Raw genomic sequence first — 18011 nt, forward strand, 5'->3', positions numbered from 1 at the left:
CTAAAACATAAGAAAGACAAAAAGAAAGAGACTGGATTAGAAAGAGGCTGGGGAAAATGGGATCCCTTAAGAGTAGTACTGCCTGCGGGAGGTTAAAGGACATACAGCATCCAAGCATCTGCCGGGTTACAAGGGGTTAAAGGAGGCTCCTGAACTCAGGCATCCCCTGCCAGCACTCCAACATCATCCTTCACCCTCAGCCCTTCCCGTCAGCCTGGGGACGAGCATCACCCTCGCTGCTCTCCCCTGGGAGGAGGATGTAAAACGCGGGAGCAGCGCCCTGCCAGCGCTTTCTTAGGGCAACAGAGAAACAAGCGGCTTTTTGATTTTCAGTCTGCAAAGGAGCAGTGTATCTGTTCAAGCGACAGCTCCAGAGACCATGAATGATACTGAAGAATAACAACGGGAAGCTAAAACATGCAGAATTTTGCAGACGAATCCAGACTATCTATCCTCTCCACAACAGGCTGCAAAGACCTTTCATTCTTAAGGGAAGTGCAGAAACAACCAGGTTTTAAGTGAAAGCAGTCTCAGCCTCGAAAGCCATCCTTTGTCACATTCCTGTACCCACAGACTTCTGGCCGAGGGTGGATTTTCTCCGTGGCCAAGCGAAGCTATAATCCTGAAGTGTGATTTGGCCGAAGAGACTGCTGCAGCCAAGGGCATACAGGATGGGTCCAAACTGCCCTCACGTTCGAGGGAGCAGGGGAACCTTCCCATCTCCTTTGCACCCACTTCCATAAACGAAAAAACTCCACATGACAGCACAAAAAAGTTTTCGCAGAGCCACAACGAGATATTTTTCCTGAAAAGGAATTGCATTTGTACTTGGTGTGGGAAGCAGGCGAAAAGCAGCTCTGGGCCGTTTGCTTTCCCTTAGTAAAGTTAAACTTAAATGAATTGTCATTAAAAAAAAAAAAAACCCTCACAGGAATGAGAAAATATAATGTTTATTAGAAGACGACACCATGGTACATAAGCTATAAAGAGATTCCTGACAGATGATGATTCTTTAAAAAATAAGAACAGAAACGAAACCACCACACTGGCCAGATTTAACAAACCTTAACACAAACCAAAAGTTTCTACGCAAGTCCAACCAGATGCAGGCAGCTGAGTAACCAAAAACACTTATCAACATAAGAGGAACCGAGCAGTTATCAAAACAGCAGCTAGGTTAAGTAGAAGAACAGCCTATAAAACCATTTATATTTTTACATATATAAAAGGATAAAAACAATTTGAATTCAAGTAACTTTAGTTTTTAAGTTATGGTATATACATTTTTTTTTTATACTGGGAGAACTAAGGGCAAGTATTTAACAAAAGGATTTTTAAAAGCCACAGTCCAGTTTATAATCACTGTTTCCTAAATGATTTGGCAAGCATTAAATAATCAGATATATCCTAGATAAAAAGTGCATCAGCATGGTTAACTTTTACCTATTTATTTATATAAGTCAAGGCTCTGCATAATGGTTACAGCAAACAAACAGCAGAGCTGCAGCACTGAGAACCACAGAGCTGTCTGTAAGGATTTATTTCTCTAATCGCAGGTGAGGAGGAACAGACCCACGGCAGCAAAGGAGCTGAAATGCTGATCAGCCTGTGTCCCCCAAATTTTTTTATCAGGAAGTTTAACTTCGCAAAACAGCCTCCATTACTTGCATGTCACCCAAACAGCCAGGCCTTCTGGTGGAAGTGAACATGGCATTTTTGTTGGGTGCAGTGGAGAGTTGCTGGTTATTTCATGCAAGTTCTTTTGTGTATCGCACTATTTCACAACATCCCCCAGTGAAAGCCAGTTTTCTTCCCCAGAAGATTATGAGGTCCATATTCAGTAACACGGTATGGTCAGTCTGGAGCAAAAAGGCCCAACCAGTTCCTGTATCCGACAGCTGTCGGCACCGGATACCTGACAGATGCAGAAAAGCCCTGCAAGAAGCTACGCCCACGTGTGCACAGAGGAGTTTTCTTCCTCGTCCCCTAGCAGTCAGAGGCTGGCGTTGGCCCCAAGACACGAGTTTACATCCAACAGATCCAATTCTTAGTCTGCACGGTTTTTAGCATTTACAATACTTTCCTGCATGCATCACAAAGAGAAGGAACTGTGTGGGCTCTCATTTATATTAGGAAGGACGATAATACTGTTTACAGCTAAATTCATACAGTCGGGCCAGTGCTGTCATTGGTAGTGAGGCACATTTAAATTTCAAGAGGTGAACTTATACATGCATCAGCTGGGTGAACGGTACCTAACAGAGTCTTTCATTGCTGGAGATACGACATATGCATTCATCTCTTCTAAAGAAAACCTTCTGAAATAGAGCTCTTAAAACAACCGTAGCAGCAAACCAGTAGAATAAAAGGTGAACAGGCCTATGCAAACCTACTCAGAGATTTTCTGAAGTGATTTGTACTCATCTGGAAAAAAAAAAAAAAAAAAAGGCAAAACAAGATAGACATTACTGTTCTTTTTTGTGATAGGGTTTGCTAGCAGCCTCTGGTCGGAGGCACCGTTGTAAACTTTACCGACAGCCCTCACGCAGGTATTTGCAGGAGTACGCAAACCTAGCTTGGCCCCTGCGAAGACTACGATCGGGAGGGCGACTGCAGCGCACGACTTACCTGTCCTATTCGCCTCAGGTTCGGCAGCAGAGCCCTGACAACACGGGCTTCAGCTGACTGAAAAAGCTCGCCAGCTGCCAAGCGGCTTTTCAGAAAGCATTTAGCAATCGCGTTACTTGGGCAGAGCTGCCTCCGGCTGATGGCGCTGGCACAGCCTACTCCGGCAGGCAGGCCCGGGCCAGGATTGATTCCGCTGGCTGGAAGAGTCACAAATGCGCTCAGAGCTGGTGTGAACGCTCCCACCCTTCACGCAACTAATATTTTAGAGGTACCAGCTGCTCCAGCTGCTTTCCAAAAAGAGGAAAGAACTACTGAAGTTTGTAAATGCTTTAGTATTTACAGTCTCATTTTCAGGAATGTCGTCGCTTCTGTTTCAAGGATTGAATAAAGTCACTTCTACTAATATACTAAAAATCAAATGAGAATTTTGCAGCTTGCAACAAAGTTTGTCTTTTAAACACAGTAGCACTTCCCCCAAATCTTTACACTGCTACTGTGACAGTTTATGGAAAGTCCTCTTTTAGCTTTTCTTTTTAATCAGAGAATTGAGAAACGAAAGAGGTAACTATTATAATTCCTTTACATTAGATATTCACAGATACATTTGGTTCTGTTCCTGAAGTCCAGCAAAATTAATGGAAAAACTTAAAAGGATCTGAAAAGCCTCCATCGTTGCTACAGCAGTGGCTGCAACTCTATCAGCCTTCACTCCCAGCACAGACGGCATTTTTACGATCATTCAGCACCCTCCTATAACTTGCACAATACCACGAACATACCGATACGATTTTCTGGCTGGTACTGCAGTACTCCTGCAATATTCTCTCCAGAAGGGTAAATTAAAGACAAACTTTTGCTAGTTCAGTCAGCGGGCCTGTGTCAGGATTCCTCACCCACCCAGGGAGATGCTCTGCTTCCCTTCCCACCCAGCCTGCTGCTCTGCTCGGACACGGGTGACGTGCTGTAACGTTCCACTGATGCGAACCACGCTGCCCATCTGAGGGCAGGAGAGCCACGCTTGTTACTTAAGACAGATTTAGATGCCACACTAGTTTAGCCGTTTCAAGCAGCCTACACTGCTGAACAACAAGTTTTCCACCAGAATAATAATGTTGCTTTCAACTATTGCCACACACAAAGCAGTCAATCTGCACAGGAGAGAACACGGGGGTAAGAGATGGCATCTCCCACTCTGTGCTTTCTGCCTTGTTGGAACATGAAGTAAGGAGAACGTACAGTCCACGTTCCTCTTGATAAAAGCCGACAGAGGGGCTGAGCTTTTTGCACTCTTTTGCATCTCAACTGACGCTGTATTTGCCAACACAAACATAAAACTACTGTATTGTGGCAAAACAAAACAAGACCCCAGACTTTCATCTGCAGCAGACAAGGCACTGCACTGTTTAATACTGAATCCAAGACAGTGAACGGATCAAGTTATAGTGTTTGTTTACAGAGGCAGTCCTCCTACTCTCTTCCTACTGTCCATAAATCCCAGTAAGAATGGTTCAGTTTTCTTCTAAATTGGATGAGGCAGCTTCTTTCACACCAAGAACTCTAAAGTCTAGGGAACACAACAATAATCTGAAGGATTAAGTGACTGAAAAAAACCATTAAAAGTATTTAACAGTGGACTTCAAATGCATTCTTGATTTGAAACAGGACTAAAATCTTTTGATTTCTCGGTGTATTACATTACCAGGTGTTCGTGGTGCTAGCATATATTCTATCAGGACTCCCCTGTAGTACTGCTTGCTTACACAACACACCTCTTGTGAGGAGTTAAAAGCAACAACGAAACAGAAGATTGCCGAGTCTAAGCTCTGAATGTCTCCACTGATCTTGCGTGAGCTAAACCATTAGTTATGGTCATCTGAAACAGCAAGTACCATCTTCTCAAATGTATCAAGGTGGAAAGAATGAAGGACCTTTCTTAATGTTTTACCGATTTATCAAGGACCACGGAGTGCTGTGTAGACAGGTTTTGGCAAGACCTCTCCTTCCCTTTCCAAAGACACTAACTAAATGATGACCAGGTTTGAATCCAAAAGGTCCACAGAACACATTAGGCTCTGAAAAGCTACCACACTGAGACACAAAACAGCAGTCTAAATATTTCCTATATAACATTCTACCGAATCAGTTTGGGACAAACAGCTGGCTTGTGAATGTGTCTGAGATAGCACCTGGATACCTGTGGAGAGCCCATGTTACTCCAAGGGCTCTGTGCCTCCTGCACTAAGTCGGGTGTGCAACGGCTGTGACAGTTGAACGAGCACTGTCTAGGAAAGCCTGCATTTCCCCTCTAGTTTTAGGGTCTACCACACTATCCTTCTCTGATCAATAAAAAGCACGTTTTGCAGTACAGCAAGCCATTAGTCCATGTACGAAATAATGCACCTTGTGGCATTGTACAGACTTTTAAAAGGCTCTATCTGCAACACAGAGCAGTTTCAGGGTTGGATATCTCTGTGAAAGCAAATAAAGTAGTAATAAGAATAGTATTAAATATAAGTCATAGCACCTTTGGCATTTTTGTCCAAATAGACTTCAACATACGATGTAGGGACATAGCCCTCCTCATCTTCGTTCCTTCGGATTCGTGTCCACCCATCACCTTTGTCTTCTTCTATTACATAGAGCATTTCTCCTTCTGCTACAGAAATTGTTCCTTCATTCTGACCTGAAAGACAGAGTAACACGGAGTTCAGGCTGTCCTGCACAACGGGAACCACAGACGCAGCGGGGTTGTGCTCAGGGCACTCTCAGACAACGTGCTGAGGCAACCTTCGTTGCATCACTAGCCGTGTGAACAACAACATGTGATTCTGGAGACTGCGTGTACACGAAGAACCAGATGAATGTGATCCTGACATAAGAGGTTTGGTTTGTTTGTTTGTTTGTTTTTCTTGCAGAGTCAAGAAGAGAGACAAATGGGAGACAAATCACTGTCTTAGTGCCTCTCTAAGAAACAGAATCATGCCAGAGCCTCACTCGCCCTTTCTTTGTCTATTAGGCACTGCAGGGGTTAAATGAAGGTTTCCCACTTGTCCTTGGCATATGAACTAAACAAAACAGTAAGTTAAATGAGAGTAAAGGCTGAGTGATACCTTCAAATGTATAGAGCGCTTTACATGTTCCTATGGTGGGTAGTGGTTCTTCATCATCAAATTCATCATCAAAATCTGTTGCCGGTACTTTCATCTCAGTCTCCTGACTTTGCTCTTCTGTGTAACTGCCATCTGGGCTGCTCAAGAGAGGAAAATACACAGCAACTATAGCAACCAGCCTCAGGAGCAAAGAGCATGACTTGGATAGCAGACACTTCAGGCAAGGTGGGCAACTGTAGCTGGAGGAGCTCAGCAACTCCAAAGCACGCTCAGAACTGGCTGCTACACTAGCGGCTGTCACAAAGCGATGGGCGAGACCTATCATTTTTCCCATCAAAAGCTGTAAAAAAAATGCACCCCTCTCTCTCCCCTTCACAGCAGTGAGCGCAGGGGGCTGTTACACATTTCATCACATTCAGAAAAATAGCTTTTAAAAGCTGGGATCTTACAGATGCTAAAATCAGTATGTGAAACACCTCATGGAGTGCCTGCCTTTAGGCTGCTTACAGAATGAGTTTCTGAATGCCGCAGAGCTACAGTTTCCCTGGTTAACACGCTAAAGAAAGCGGGTTCAATTACCGATCTGACAGGACAGCTCTGTACAGATACTGTACCTCTCCCGGTCCTGCGCACAGCTGTTCACCGTTGACGTGTTCTGGGCTTCATACAGTCCGCTCTGCCGCCGGGACTGTTCGGTCCGCATGGGTAACCTGCCCTCCACCTCAGCCAGCCAGCCCTGCGAGAGCAAAGCAGTCTCATGCATCTCTCATGCTTCGGTTTGCAAGGGGATTATGCTGCTTCTACTTTGCTGTGTCATATTTGACATTCAGACTATGGAACTAAACCCAGATTGTAAACATATTTAGATTTTCCTTTGGATTGCAGTTGTCAGGGGGAATAGATTCTGTACTTTAAGTGTATATTAAATTTAATCAGTCCTGCCAAAAAACACACTTACTGAAAACTTGATTCTTTTTTGACGCTGGTTGCCGAAAACACTGTGACCCAAGAGAAGCAGTTAACAGCAGCTGTTGGGAGATGCTGCTGGTCCAGTCACAATAAAGTAAAAAGATGTGTGGCAGCTTATAGCAGCCTCAGTAACACCAGAAACACAGCAATCGCAGTGACCGCTGAATTCAAAAGAGGACTAAAGCTGGTGAGAATGAAAGATCCAGTGATTTTCAAATGGATAAGAAAGCAATGGACAATAAAGCCAACAACTGTAAGAAACATCTAAAATTAATGGGCTGTATCTATTTACGTACATAGCACAACTTAGTGAAGTTTTTTCTCAGCCCTATGATCCTTCTCCTGTAATTATAATGGCTTCACATATTCCAAATACCCTTGAGATTTTGTATCTCTAAGAAGGTTCCTGTTCATGGCAGAGTATTCCTTAAAACATATTTTGTCTGAAGGCTTCTGTCTTGCTGTTAGACTATAAATGGTGCTTTACATTTATGTTCCTCTGATTTTCCACGGACATCCGTAACATGATGCTTCAAATTATTAATTAAATAAGCATCTGAACCCCTCTGGGCAGTCCAGAGAGCACTACATTTCCTCTTAACCACCCTTAGCACCATTTGTTTTCTATGGCAAATTAAACAGCAGGATTGTTGGCTGACTGTCACAAGAGATGGGTGCATATTTATGTTACACAAACAGGCTCAAAGATCTCAATTAGTGCAAGTGTTTAAGTAGCACTTACCCATACATGGTAAGAAAATGCATCAATACATCTGGAAAAGCATCTGCTTAGAACTGAGCATGTGCTGAGCTACGTTTTACTGAAATGTCTCTTCCCATACCTCAAATTTCTGAACTTCTAATCGTAACTTTTCAATGTTCTGTCCAAGTTCTGCTAATCTGTGGTCCACACTCGCTGCATCTCCCATCTGTGGGTTCTTGATATACACATCTTTCATTTTCGTTAAGGCATCTCTGAGAGAGAAAAAAAATAAAACATGTAAGTGTTAGTGCAGCTGGGAGCAAATGCCTTTCTCTAAATGAGGGCAAATGAAAGGATAATAAACTGCCTCTTCTTCACTCTGTGGTTCAAGCCTGATGGGTTACAAAGGTGACTGAGAACATCCAAACAGGGGTTTTTGTCTTGTACAGAACCAGCCATTAAAAAATAACAGTAAAATCACTCGCCAGAAGAGAAGCTGAGGGTTCTCCACGTGAGAGAGGCTGGCAGAGGAGCCGCACCTGCGGACCGTGAGGCACAGGAGACGTGCTGGGTCGGACAAGCACACAACACATCGAGACCAAATTATTCAAGCTCCACATGCTCCGCTTGAAGAATCTTAGCAGAAAAATGACTGAATTCTTGGACAGTGGCCTTTTGCAAAGCAAAAGGGGGAATCTGGTATCGACTTTTAGCCTGACACGTTCTTTTATTTAGTACCACAATTTCTACTTGCTAACCCTGGGGAAAAAAATAAAAATAAAAATCTCGCCATGAATGACAGCTTCAACTTTCTAGATGAATATCATCCCAGTGTTTGGGGCACAGACAAACAGTTGCATCATTATTCACCATCATGGGCTGAAATCCAGTTGAGAAACTGGGACAAAGAGCTGGACGTGGATGTATTAATAATAAAAATGGAGTGCTAACCAGAAATTCTCACCCTGCCTGTTGCAGTTTGTCTTTTGCAACCCAAATAATTTGTAAGATATTTATTTCACACTACTTAAAACAAAGCTAATTCCAGATGGTTTGCATTTGTCACAGCGCAGTGACAGATGGACCTTGGGCCGCACAATGCGACCCTGGATCCTGTTAAGTTATACAGCATTTTTACTAGACTCTTTCTAGGGGCTGTGTTTCATATCAGCCCAGATGCCAAATGCCTAGGGTTTCAGAGATGTTAATTTTAAGGCCTGCGATGATGAATGTGATACCGTAAGGCCACGATTAATGTCGTACATGCCTTCGTGAGCTCCCTAAGGAAAGCCTGCAGAGCGCTCACTGACAGCAGTGTGCTGCCTTTGACCTGAGTCAAGCTGAGGCTGAACTTAAAGAAAAAAAAAGTTATCTGCATGACGATGAACATTTCAGAGCTTAGAGAAGGGTGGACTTACGAGCTGATTTCCTGTATTACTGGCACAGCTATTCAGCTTTTCTCTAGGCATTAGTTGAGGGGAGAAAGGTTAATGCGAGTCCCACGACTCAAGTTAACACTCTTTATGTTTTAGAGTTTCCCACCAAACTCTTGACAATTGCAATCCTGTGCCTGCCTTTGCTTTGTGTGGATTGAAAATGGGGAAAAGTGTGGGTGGCGAGGAAGTGGGACGGCTCTGTGGTTAAAGCCCTAAGGAACAATATTGCAAACATATGAGTCACAATTATTACTATTTTTTTAACTCTTATTTAACTGCTGGTGCTACTTCCTCAATCATATACTATCTTCATTTTAAATAACTTCATTCTGCTCTGATTTCATATCCGATTTTAATGTTGGGTTACCTCAGAATCAATACAGAGCAAAAAGGAAAATCTGTACAGAAACAAATGTAAGTTATAACAGAGGACAAAAACAAAGCAATGAGAAACATATAATCAATGTGGCGGTTTTCCTTTTGTATTCATGATACAAAACAAAGAAGAAAGTTTGTGTTACTAGACCAAGTAAACAGGTTCTTCAAAGCAAGTTAGCAGAAAATATAGGCACATCTGTACGAATGTAAAGCAATATTTAGGGACAGACTAGTACCGGAGAGGCTAAGTCTTGAAATCATTCAGGAAAGAAAAGTTCTGCCTCTTGCAAACATAACATGCTGAATCTTTAATGCAACTGCAGAATGTGAACAAACACAAAGCAACAAATATAGGCTGCCAGAATCAATAAAAAACGTGTAATAAAATAGCCTTATTCTCAACCAGAATGATAAACAAAGCCTTGTAGAAAAAGCATCCACAAAGCACAGGAGTCATCATCTTTCTGCTTCCAGGAAATGTAAGCTACAGATCAGAGAGTCTTAAGATACACACCAATCAATCAGCACTTTTGACGATGTTAGCATGCTCATAATAGCCTCTCTTGTTGGGATCTACCCATGCCCATCAAGCAGTAATAGGCACTCTGCTCAGTGCTGAGAGGTCTATGATTGTACCTTTGACTGAGGTTGTATTTACAGCTTGTACTTTCCTAAAAAACACCCTCAGGAATGGCTCACATCAAGAAACCAACTAAGTGTATCTAACAGCAATCTTTGTCTGGCTCACGATTAAACTGCTGCTCTCCTGTGAAAGCTCAAGAAAGAAGGAAAAAAAAGTCTCTAGTTGCTTCATTTATATCATGCCCATCATTCCCATCCTTACACTAGGATCTTATCTCATGATTCCCAAGAAGACGGGATATGCATTACTCTGAGGTGGGAGAATGGAATAAAGAGAAAGCCAGCTTTTGCCCCAGCTCTGACCTACATCAGCCAAAATTAAACAACTGACCTCAGAATCTGAGTTGTGCAGAGCCTTGCCTCTCTCAGATGTTTTCAACCGTATGTAACCCCTGGTTCTTTTTTGCTTGGAACAGTACCTTAAAAAAACCTAGAACCTTGTCCTGATTTGCTCTTATATATTACTTGTTTCTCTTCTGCTATATAAGACCACCTATTTCATTTTTCATTGGAGGGAGCCGACATACCTTTGATCCATCTCCTTCTGAATGTCTTTGTTTAGTTCATCAACTTTTTGCTGAAGTTTCTTTCTTCTTTGCTCAGGTGGGAGATTGCTGAAGTCCTCTGGCCCTGCTCCCTGCACAGAGCGGAATGGAATAACAAAGAAGAAAAATCAGAGCCTGAAAGAATCCTTCAGGATTGCATTGTGAAAACAGCTCACAAAAGTCTGTGCAAAATTACAATGGTCTGAAGCATTGTTATTATTTGTACTGGGAGTTATCTGTTAGCAATCTGGATGCCCTAGAAATAACCTCAGGACCAAGCCCCACTTTCATACCAAACGGCTAATGGGAAATCACCAACTAAAGAATGCCAGAATTCAATGGCAGAGCCAAGAATCTATTTTTATCCATACTTATCATCAGATTTTATTTAACAGAGATCCATTTTCATGCTGATCTTTCCTGCCTTCCCTTACTCTGCTCCAAACAGCATCCCCATAAAAGCAGTTGCTAGCTTTTACTCCTGTGTCACAGCCACGCTTCTCACGTGCGCTATTAATTGCTGGCGTGGTCCGCATAGTCTGAGTGTTGGCCCAATACAGTTAATTTATGCCAGGGCTCTCCTGAACGCACTAAGGTAATAGAAGTGCTTCCTCTGGCGTTCTGCAATTTAAAACCATGCTGCATGCTTTCCAAGATCCACATTCCATGTCAAAGTCTCTCCATTTTTCCTCTCTCACTTGTTCTAGCATAAAAATCAGGAGTTGTATCAAAGCCATAGAATCAATCAATCAATTTGAAGTCATAACCAAAGAAGACATTTGAAGACCACAGTGGTTACCTTTGTGTGATTCTGCTTGAAAACCCCTTTTCTGCCTTCAAACTGCTACGCTTCTTCTTGATTGCCTCCATTTAATATAGCAAACAGATGACACATAAAACACATCCATACTATTTTCTTCAAAGTACCACCTATTTTTGTCTTGCAGGAGGGCAAGGGGGACAGTTTGGGTGGGCTACACTGAACACACACCAATATTAACTAGTTGCACCAATAAAGGAATGAGGTTCTTGTACATAATCTTGAATTGGTACAGTTTTTTTTTTTTGTTTTGGCTTCTGCTCATTCCTCATCTCATTTCTAAGGTGGAATACCAGCCCAGGGAAGAAAAAAGGGTAAAAAACACAGAGCTGAGTAACCAAATTCAGTGGCCCAGCAGCTTACTGAAAACTTGTGAGCAGAGTTCCAACATTACTCTTATTAAAATGCCAAGTCTCTCTCCGAGGAGTGTGATTTAGTGGAAACTGCCACAAAAGCTCCCCATTAGACCCTTTCAACTCTGCACTGAATGTGGTCTCAGACAGTGCGCTCTTTCTTCTGCATTTGCAGAACAAGCTGTTTAGAAAGAAAGCGTGTGGGTGTCAGGGATGGAGGACAACTACAACAGATCTTCTCCTCTGGGCTAGCCATTTCAAAATAACAGAACAGGCAAACCTCATGAAATTGCTGCCATATTGATTTTCAGTAAAAGATGGCATATGCGTCTAGTTAAGCCTTCATCATCTGTGTAATAATATACTTAAAATTCCATTTCATGAGACAACGAGAAAGCAAATTTAAGACAAACGAAGGAAACAACTAAGTAAGTTATGCTCATTTTGAAACTTTAACCACAGGAAGTCTTAACCGTGCTTACATTACCTGCTGCGTATGGTACAGGAGAGATCTATTTTAATTCATTCTTTAATGATAATAATATTTTGCTTGATAGTAACTCCCACATCGCATTAGACATGAGAGTGATTCAATATATTTTACGGATAATCTACACACTAAACCCATACATATCTTTTTAAGGCAAAGCATCTGGATGTAGCTTTGTAAATAAACAAGCAGTTACAGGAAAGACTATATAACATTCTTCTCAGTTCTAAGCAGAAGAGACAGATATGCTTGAAAATATCCCCAGTTATACATTAGGAGAATGCAACAGATGTAGTCAAACAGATTTGGAAAAGCATCTTCTTTTTAATTCTTCAACTTCATTCAAAAGCTCTAGGCTAGACTCAATTCAGTATCTTTGTTCACAACGCTTCAGACCAAAGCATTAGAGTTGCATAGAAACACATGCCCGAGCTTAGGAGGTGATCTCACTCAGGCTTTATTCCGTGCTCAATCATTTCCCATTGTAACAGAACCTACAGTTCCTCTTCCAAAAGGAAGAGTCAAGGAGCAATTTTTGCACATGCCGGGCACATTTCATGCTCTCAAGCAAAACCACACCTGGGCTATCTCTCCAGTAGTGACCACTGCCTACATTTGTAAAAACGCTTCATCAGCGAGGTGGGGGGGAAACCTGTGCTGGTTTTGATGTGTTATCATAGGACCAGCAGAGCCAGCGCTCACTAGATTTCCTTGCATAAAGATATTGTGATTTAGGATGCAAATTGCCCCAAGATTAAGGGCTGTGAAAAACAAGGCTGTGTTAGGACCAGTTTCTGGGCTGAGGCTACATGTGGGGAGAGCACAGGGTTTGTCAGCCCCCGTTTCGGCTCTTGGGTCCTAGAGGAATTTACAAACAAGCTGATTTCCTCTGCCTGAGCCGCACACGGGTCTCTGCCCTTTCTGCACATCTCTTTGGTTTGTGCAATTCTTGGGGAAAGGCCAGGTCGGCCATTTATTTTGGGAAGATTTATTCCTACATACAAAGGCTTAGCTCAGCTACACAACATACTAGCACTGTGGCTACGGAAACAACAAATGCAAATCCCTGGTATAAATGCATTGGGCTACCAGCCAAAAGAACAAGGTTTGCAACTAAGCTAGAGATTTCCATCATTCCTCAGGCCCACCGCAGGTCTCCAGTGAGAAGCAATATCGCTGATGGAGCCCAAGCAAGTCACTGTGCTGACAGAGCAGCAGCAGGACCTGAACCCTCCAGAGCTACAGCGGGTAGCCTTCATGGCCCATGTGTTTCCTCCGAATAAGCTGCTATGAACAGAACAGGTCCACAAAGATGTATCCAAGAACAATATATATGTGCAGGGGGCAGAGAGCACCTAAAGGTGCTGACTGGTGAGGAATAAGAAAACTTTCAAGCTAATGCAGTTAGGGTGCAGGTCCTCTGAAGCTCTCTGAAAGTGCCAGCAGCCATTTGCAGCTCTTGCTGGCCGGCATGAAGTGGGTCAGCAAACCAGTCGCATTCTCCTTGTCATTGGGCTCACGAAGGGCAAAGGAATGTAGACAAGCTGTCAGGGACAGACCAAGGTGTGGAGTATCTCAAGTAGTATGATACCTTGTGTATGAAGTTCAGCACGTAATTTGCTTTCCCAAATATGTTCACCCCTTCCCTTTCCAACTCAGTAACATGTTATCTTACCGTAGTTCAAGAAACCTTCACAGCTGCATCCGAGAGAGAATTTAGGATTCATATATATATATGTATATCTCCATTTGCAAATTCAAATCAGAATGAGTTAACCTTGTTGGTTAAGATTTACAGAACTTTAATTAATATCATCATTAGTTATTCTGAAGGACTACATAGGGCTGTAAAATGTAGGTGATGATAATGCAGATTTCCAGTAATACCTGGACATGGAAAGCAAACTTTGCAGCTATGTTACACAAAAGACATGCATTTCTCTCTGGAAAAGGTCCAGCAAGCACAGGGACCTTTTTTTTTTTTTTTTTTTCTCCTTTAAATGTTTTAATGTATACTTACACAGTAGCAGAATTACTTGATACTGTTTTTCTACATTTTCATAGCCCTAGATTATAAAAGTGAAAACTAAACTATATATTAGAGTTAATTTTTTAGCAGCTTATTAGAAAGACTGAATACTGATCACCTCTATTAGACTCCAGACCTGTGTATTCAGAGTTATCTGACAAATATCAAAAAAAGGCAAACACAAAGAAGAAACAAATTTAACAGTTAATTTCAGTGTCATGTCACGTGTGGCACAGTGCACATTAAAACACACACAGAAAATTGTGATTAAAACACAGGACAGGCATGCTGTAAATGTGCTTACCAGCTTGAGAGAAAGCTTCATGTAAAAATTGGAGAGATACAGGGTGGGGGAGAAAGAGAAAAAACAACAGTGCATCAGTAGAAGAGGAACTTTTTCAGACTGATGTTACAATAAAATGACACATAATCCCCTTGCTCTTGGAAGGCAAAATGGGTAACACTAACAGATCTGTGCAAAAGTTCACAAGACGGGCCAGCGTTATCAGTCAGCTGCCATTTCCTCGCCAGAAGAAACAGAAATAGAAGAGTGTTGTACCTCTACTCGTGCTTTAGCACCGCAGGTAAAAATCTGGCCTGGATTGCCTCATTTACAGCGGCTACAACAGCAGAGATGTTTCACATTACAGTAATGCTTCTAAAGTGGAAAAAACCTCAGAACTTGCAGATGTAGGCAAGTCACTTTAAAACAAAAATGTGCTGAAATGCAGTCATGAGCATCAGTCCCTTTATGCAAGGGCTTAAGAGAAGCGGGGTAACACCCAGCCAAAACTCAGTGAAGAGGTAAGGGACTGCACTTGGCCTCCAGCTGCCGAAAGCACGACGGGATCTCCAGCGATTTCCTAGCTCTCAGGCCTACGTCCAAAGGACAACGTCCCTGCAAGAGCCCTGTTGATTGCGTACGGTGCTGTCTGGGCAGCCACATCAAGTCATTTCATGTTCTTGATCAATTAAAAAACAAATACTCAGTCTTAAAACATACTTTGGCCATACAGTCAGACAAGGTCAAGACCAAGAAGAGGGGGAAAAAAAAAAAAAAAATCCCTCTTTACAGCAAATTGGTTCTATCACAGCATAGTAAGACATTATGCAAGCTCCTTAAATGATATACGTGATCCAATTCTTCAAAGGTTATCATGTTTCCTGGTACGGAGCCAAACCACTATCTTTTAGTTACTCTGGGCAAGTAAGAGACTGAAGGGATGTGCACGCTCCGAGGGCCTGCGCAGCAGCACGGGTTGCCTTTGCCCTGCATCGTTGCCCGTACCGCTCTCGGCAGCGCTGAGGGCCTCAGAAACGGCCAGGTGAACAAATGGGCCCGGGCAGCCGACCACCAAAACCACCCAAAGCCTCTCCCAGCATTGCAAGACGTTATGACAGCTGCAGTTCAGGTTTTCCAAGAGATAGGGAGACTAACAGCGCTACAGTGCTTTTCTGTGCTGTGCCAAGGAGCGCACGTTAGCTGCTGTTCAGGATATAAAAGCAGATTTTAAAGGGAGAATCAAAACTACCCCAACCTCCTCCTCCAGGAACCTGCGCTGTGCCTGTCCTACCAGCTCTTTGGGGACAGCTGGGAAACGCTCAAACGACCCAACAAACTTGTAAGTGCGTAAATGTATGTGCTTGGTGAAGGCAGTTGAAATGTAGAACTCGGGAAACGCCTCTCACTCCAGGCAATGATCTGTACTGCGAGACCTCTGAACCTCTTCCCGTTCAAGAGTTCTCTGTTATTTTACTACCAACAGCTCCTGAACATGATGCTCTCAGACACTCAACTTTTGGCAAAAGCACAGTTCTTTAGGATTGGATTTAAAATAAATAAAGGTGGCTCCACACCTATGGTGTTTTTGACAGCATGATTTAAGAAATACACATTTTTCAAAAATAACAATTACCATTGGTTACCAGAATTTGTACAGCCGTACATGCCAACCATTCAAGGAAAACATATGGCCTTGCAATGAATAGTGGAATAGCCCACTTGAACGGACACATTCAGTGAGACGGCAGCAGTTCAACTTCCCTCTGAAGGTCAGTCCATCAGGAAGCAAACGTGTGATAACAATCACAGCGCCATGAAGAAATGCACTCTCTCGGCTACGAGGCCGTTAAACAAAAAAAGCAAAAAAGTTAAAAAAAAAAAAAACGCAATCCATTTGAGAGAATAATCATACGGGAAGGAGAAAGAATGAGCTAAAATACGCTGCTGAAGAAATTCAGCGCAGGCAGCTTTTTTTTTGCGTAATTGCTTTAGCACTCCTGTGAACTTTAGCATAGACATGATCAGCACAAATTGAGATCCTTGTACATATATACAGACAAGACTCATGGTGCGGAATAATTATTTACCTACAAAGCACTCTGTAAAAGGCACAAATGTATGCTACATGCGCTAGTCTCTAAACACTACTCGCTCTAAAGGCGCTACGCTACTGCGAAGAATCATCTGCATCAAGACTATTCTTTTGCTGTAAATTCAGCAAATTTGATAAGGATTATAGACACTGTATGCCGAATTCTTACGCTGTTAAGTATGACAAAAATAGAAAACTTATTAATAGCATTTCCAAATAGTACATCAGGGATTGTTATAACCAGTACAAATAACAAAGCAGATCAGAGACTGGAAACAATGAAATGCTGAAATAAGTCATATTCACAGTTTTCCATTTCTGAAATGTATTCATAATTTTACATGAGAGCAATTCAGTTTCTATAAACAAATACAAGCAGACTGAAAATAAATCTGCGTTAAACACTAAGTAACTACTTTTGCCCATTTCTTTTGGGTTTTCACAGCTAGAAACTTGCTCACAAGCTCCTGGGAGAACACGGGCATTTTTCCCCCAAATGATCAAATAAATTAGATTTCTTCAAAATGAGCAAATCCGTTTCAAGCTGTCAATTTAGAACAAGTCTATTAGTCTTACAAGGAAAAAAACCGACGAGCCTAAGAGCCACAAGCTTCAATAACACATGAGAGAGCATGAAAGCCAGCAAGTCCATGTGTTATTGGACAGTCACGGCCACTAACCTCACTTACAGAAAACAGGGATGAAATAAATCACTGGACTTCATACAACCAAGAGGCAATTTTCTTTCTTAGTGGTCCTGTAACCATCTCCCCATACTCTGCTTTATCCGGGTATCAGATTTAGAGGTCACATATCTCGATTGCGTGAGCTGTCATCGTTACAGGGAGTTCAGGGAGGCTTCAGAAAGCTCCACGGAGTGCTCCACGACCAAGGCACGGAACGTGCCACTGCACTGCTGCAAATCAGGGGCTGGCTCATGATGCTCAAGACCGCATTCATAGAATAATTTGGAATAAAAGCATGGAACCTGTTTGTAGTACTTACTCTGAATTTCACAGGTCCAGCTACTTTAATTGTGCCAATTTCAGCATTTCCAGGACTAGCAGACATCTCTTTCCTGCACGTAACACAGTAAGCTGCAACTTGCCTCCCACCAAATTTTCTTTTTATCTTTTACAAAGCACATTTTCACAGCACACTCTAACGGCATTGTAAGTGGGGTTAGCGACTGTGTAGCAACGGTATGGGCTGATCACACCATACGCGGACTTACAACATATTCCCTAGCCTCAATGGCACACGTGGGTGTCCCTAAAGTCCTCTTCATGAGTTCTTTGTGAATATACAAAGACTGTGTCTGCTGGTGAGTCAGCAAGAGAAAACACACATCCGTTACACTGGAGACGAGCACGGCACCTCTGTGTTTACTGCTTCTACAGCAAAAGACAGCTTGGCATTTAACTAGCCTTTCAGTGCAAAGTGGAAGCTTCCTAGAAACTAGGTGAATATTAAGAGTTTAGCATTCTCACAAAAATCAGAAAATACAATATTTTTAAATGCTAGCTTAAACAC

At 42.4% G+C, this 18011-nt stretch overlaps 1 protein-coding gene across 36 annotated transcripts in view; it reads right to left on the bottom strand.

The window, feature by feature from the left end:
* The window catches only part of FNBP1 (formin binding protein 1), a 109249-nt gene that overhangs the window by 3015 nt on the left and 88223 nt on the right, over positions 1-18011 (bottom strand). For 5 of the 36 annotated variants that reach the window (XM_087752500.1, XM_087752499.1, XM_087752477.1 and 2 more), the window contains 9 exons: positions 17713-17799; positions 14408-14422; positions 14222-14257; positions 10394-10503; positions 7550-7682; positions 6353-6474; positions 5739-5878; positions 5153-5311; positions 1009-2424 (listed from right to left, as the gene is read on the bottom strand). In XM_087752500.1, coding sequence (XP_087608626.1) covers positions 2390-2424; positions 5153-5311; positions 5739-5878; positions 6353-6474; positions 7550-7682; positions 10394-10503; positions 14222-14257; positions 14408-14422; positions 17713-17799 — 837 coding nt within the window. In that variant the 3' untranslated portion in view covers positions 1009-2389. The other 31 variants (XM_087752507.1, XM_087752497.1, XM_087752488.1 and 28 more) reach the window with 12 other exon arrangements.

This window comes from Nipponia nippon, unplaced genomic scaffold (genome assembly GCF_047370975.1).
Source record: "Nipponia nippon isolate SJK-2023a ecotype South Korea unplaced genomic scaffold, ASM4737097v1 scaffold_16, whole genome shotgun sequence".
Classification (NCBI taxonomy): Eukaryota; Metazoa; Chordata; class Aves; order Pelecaniformes; family Threskiornithidae; genus Nipponia; species Nipponia nippon.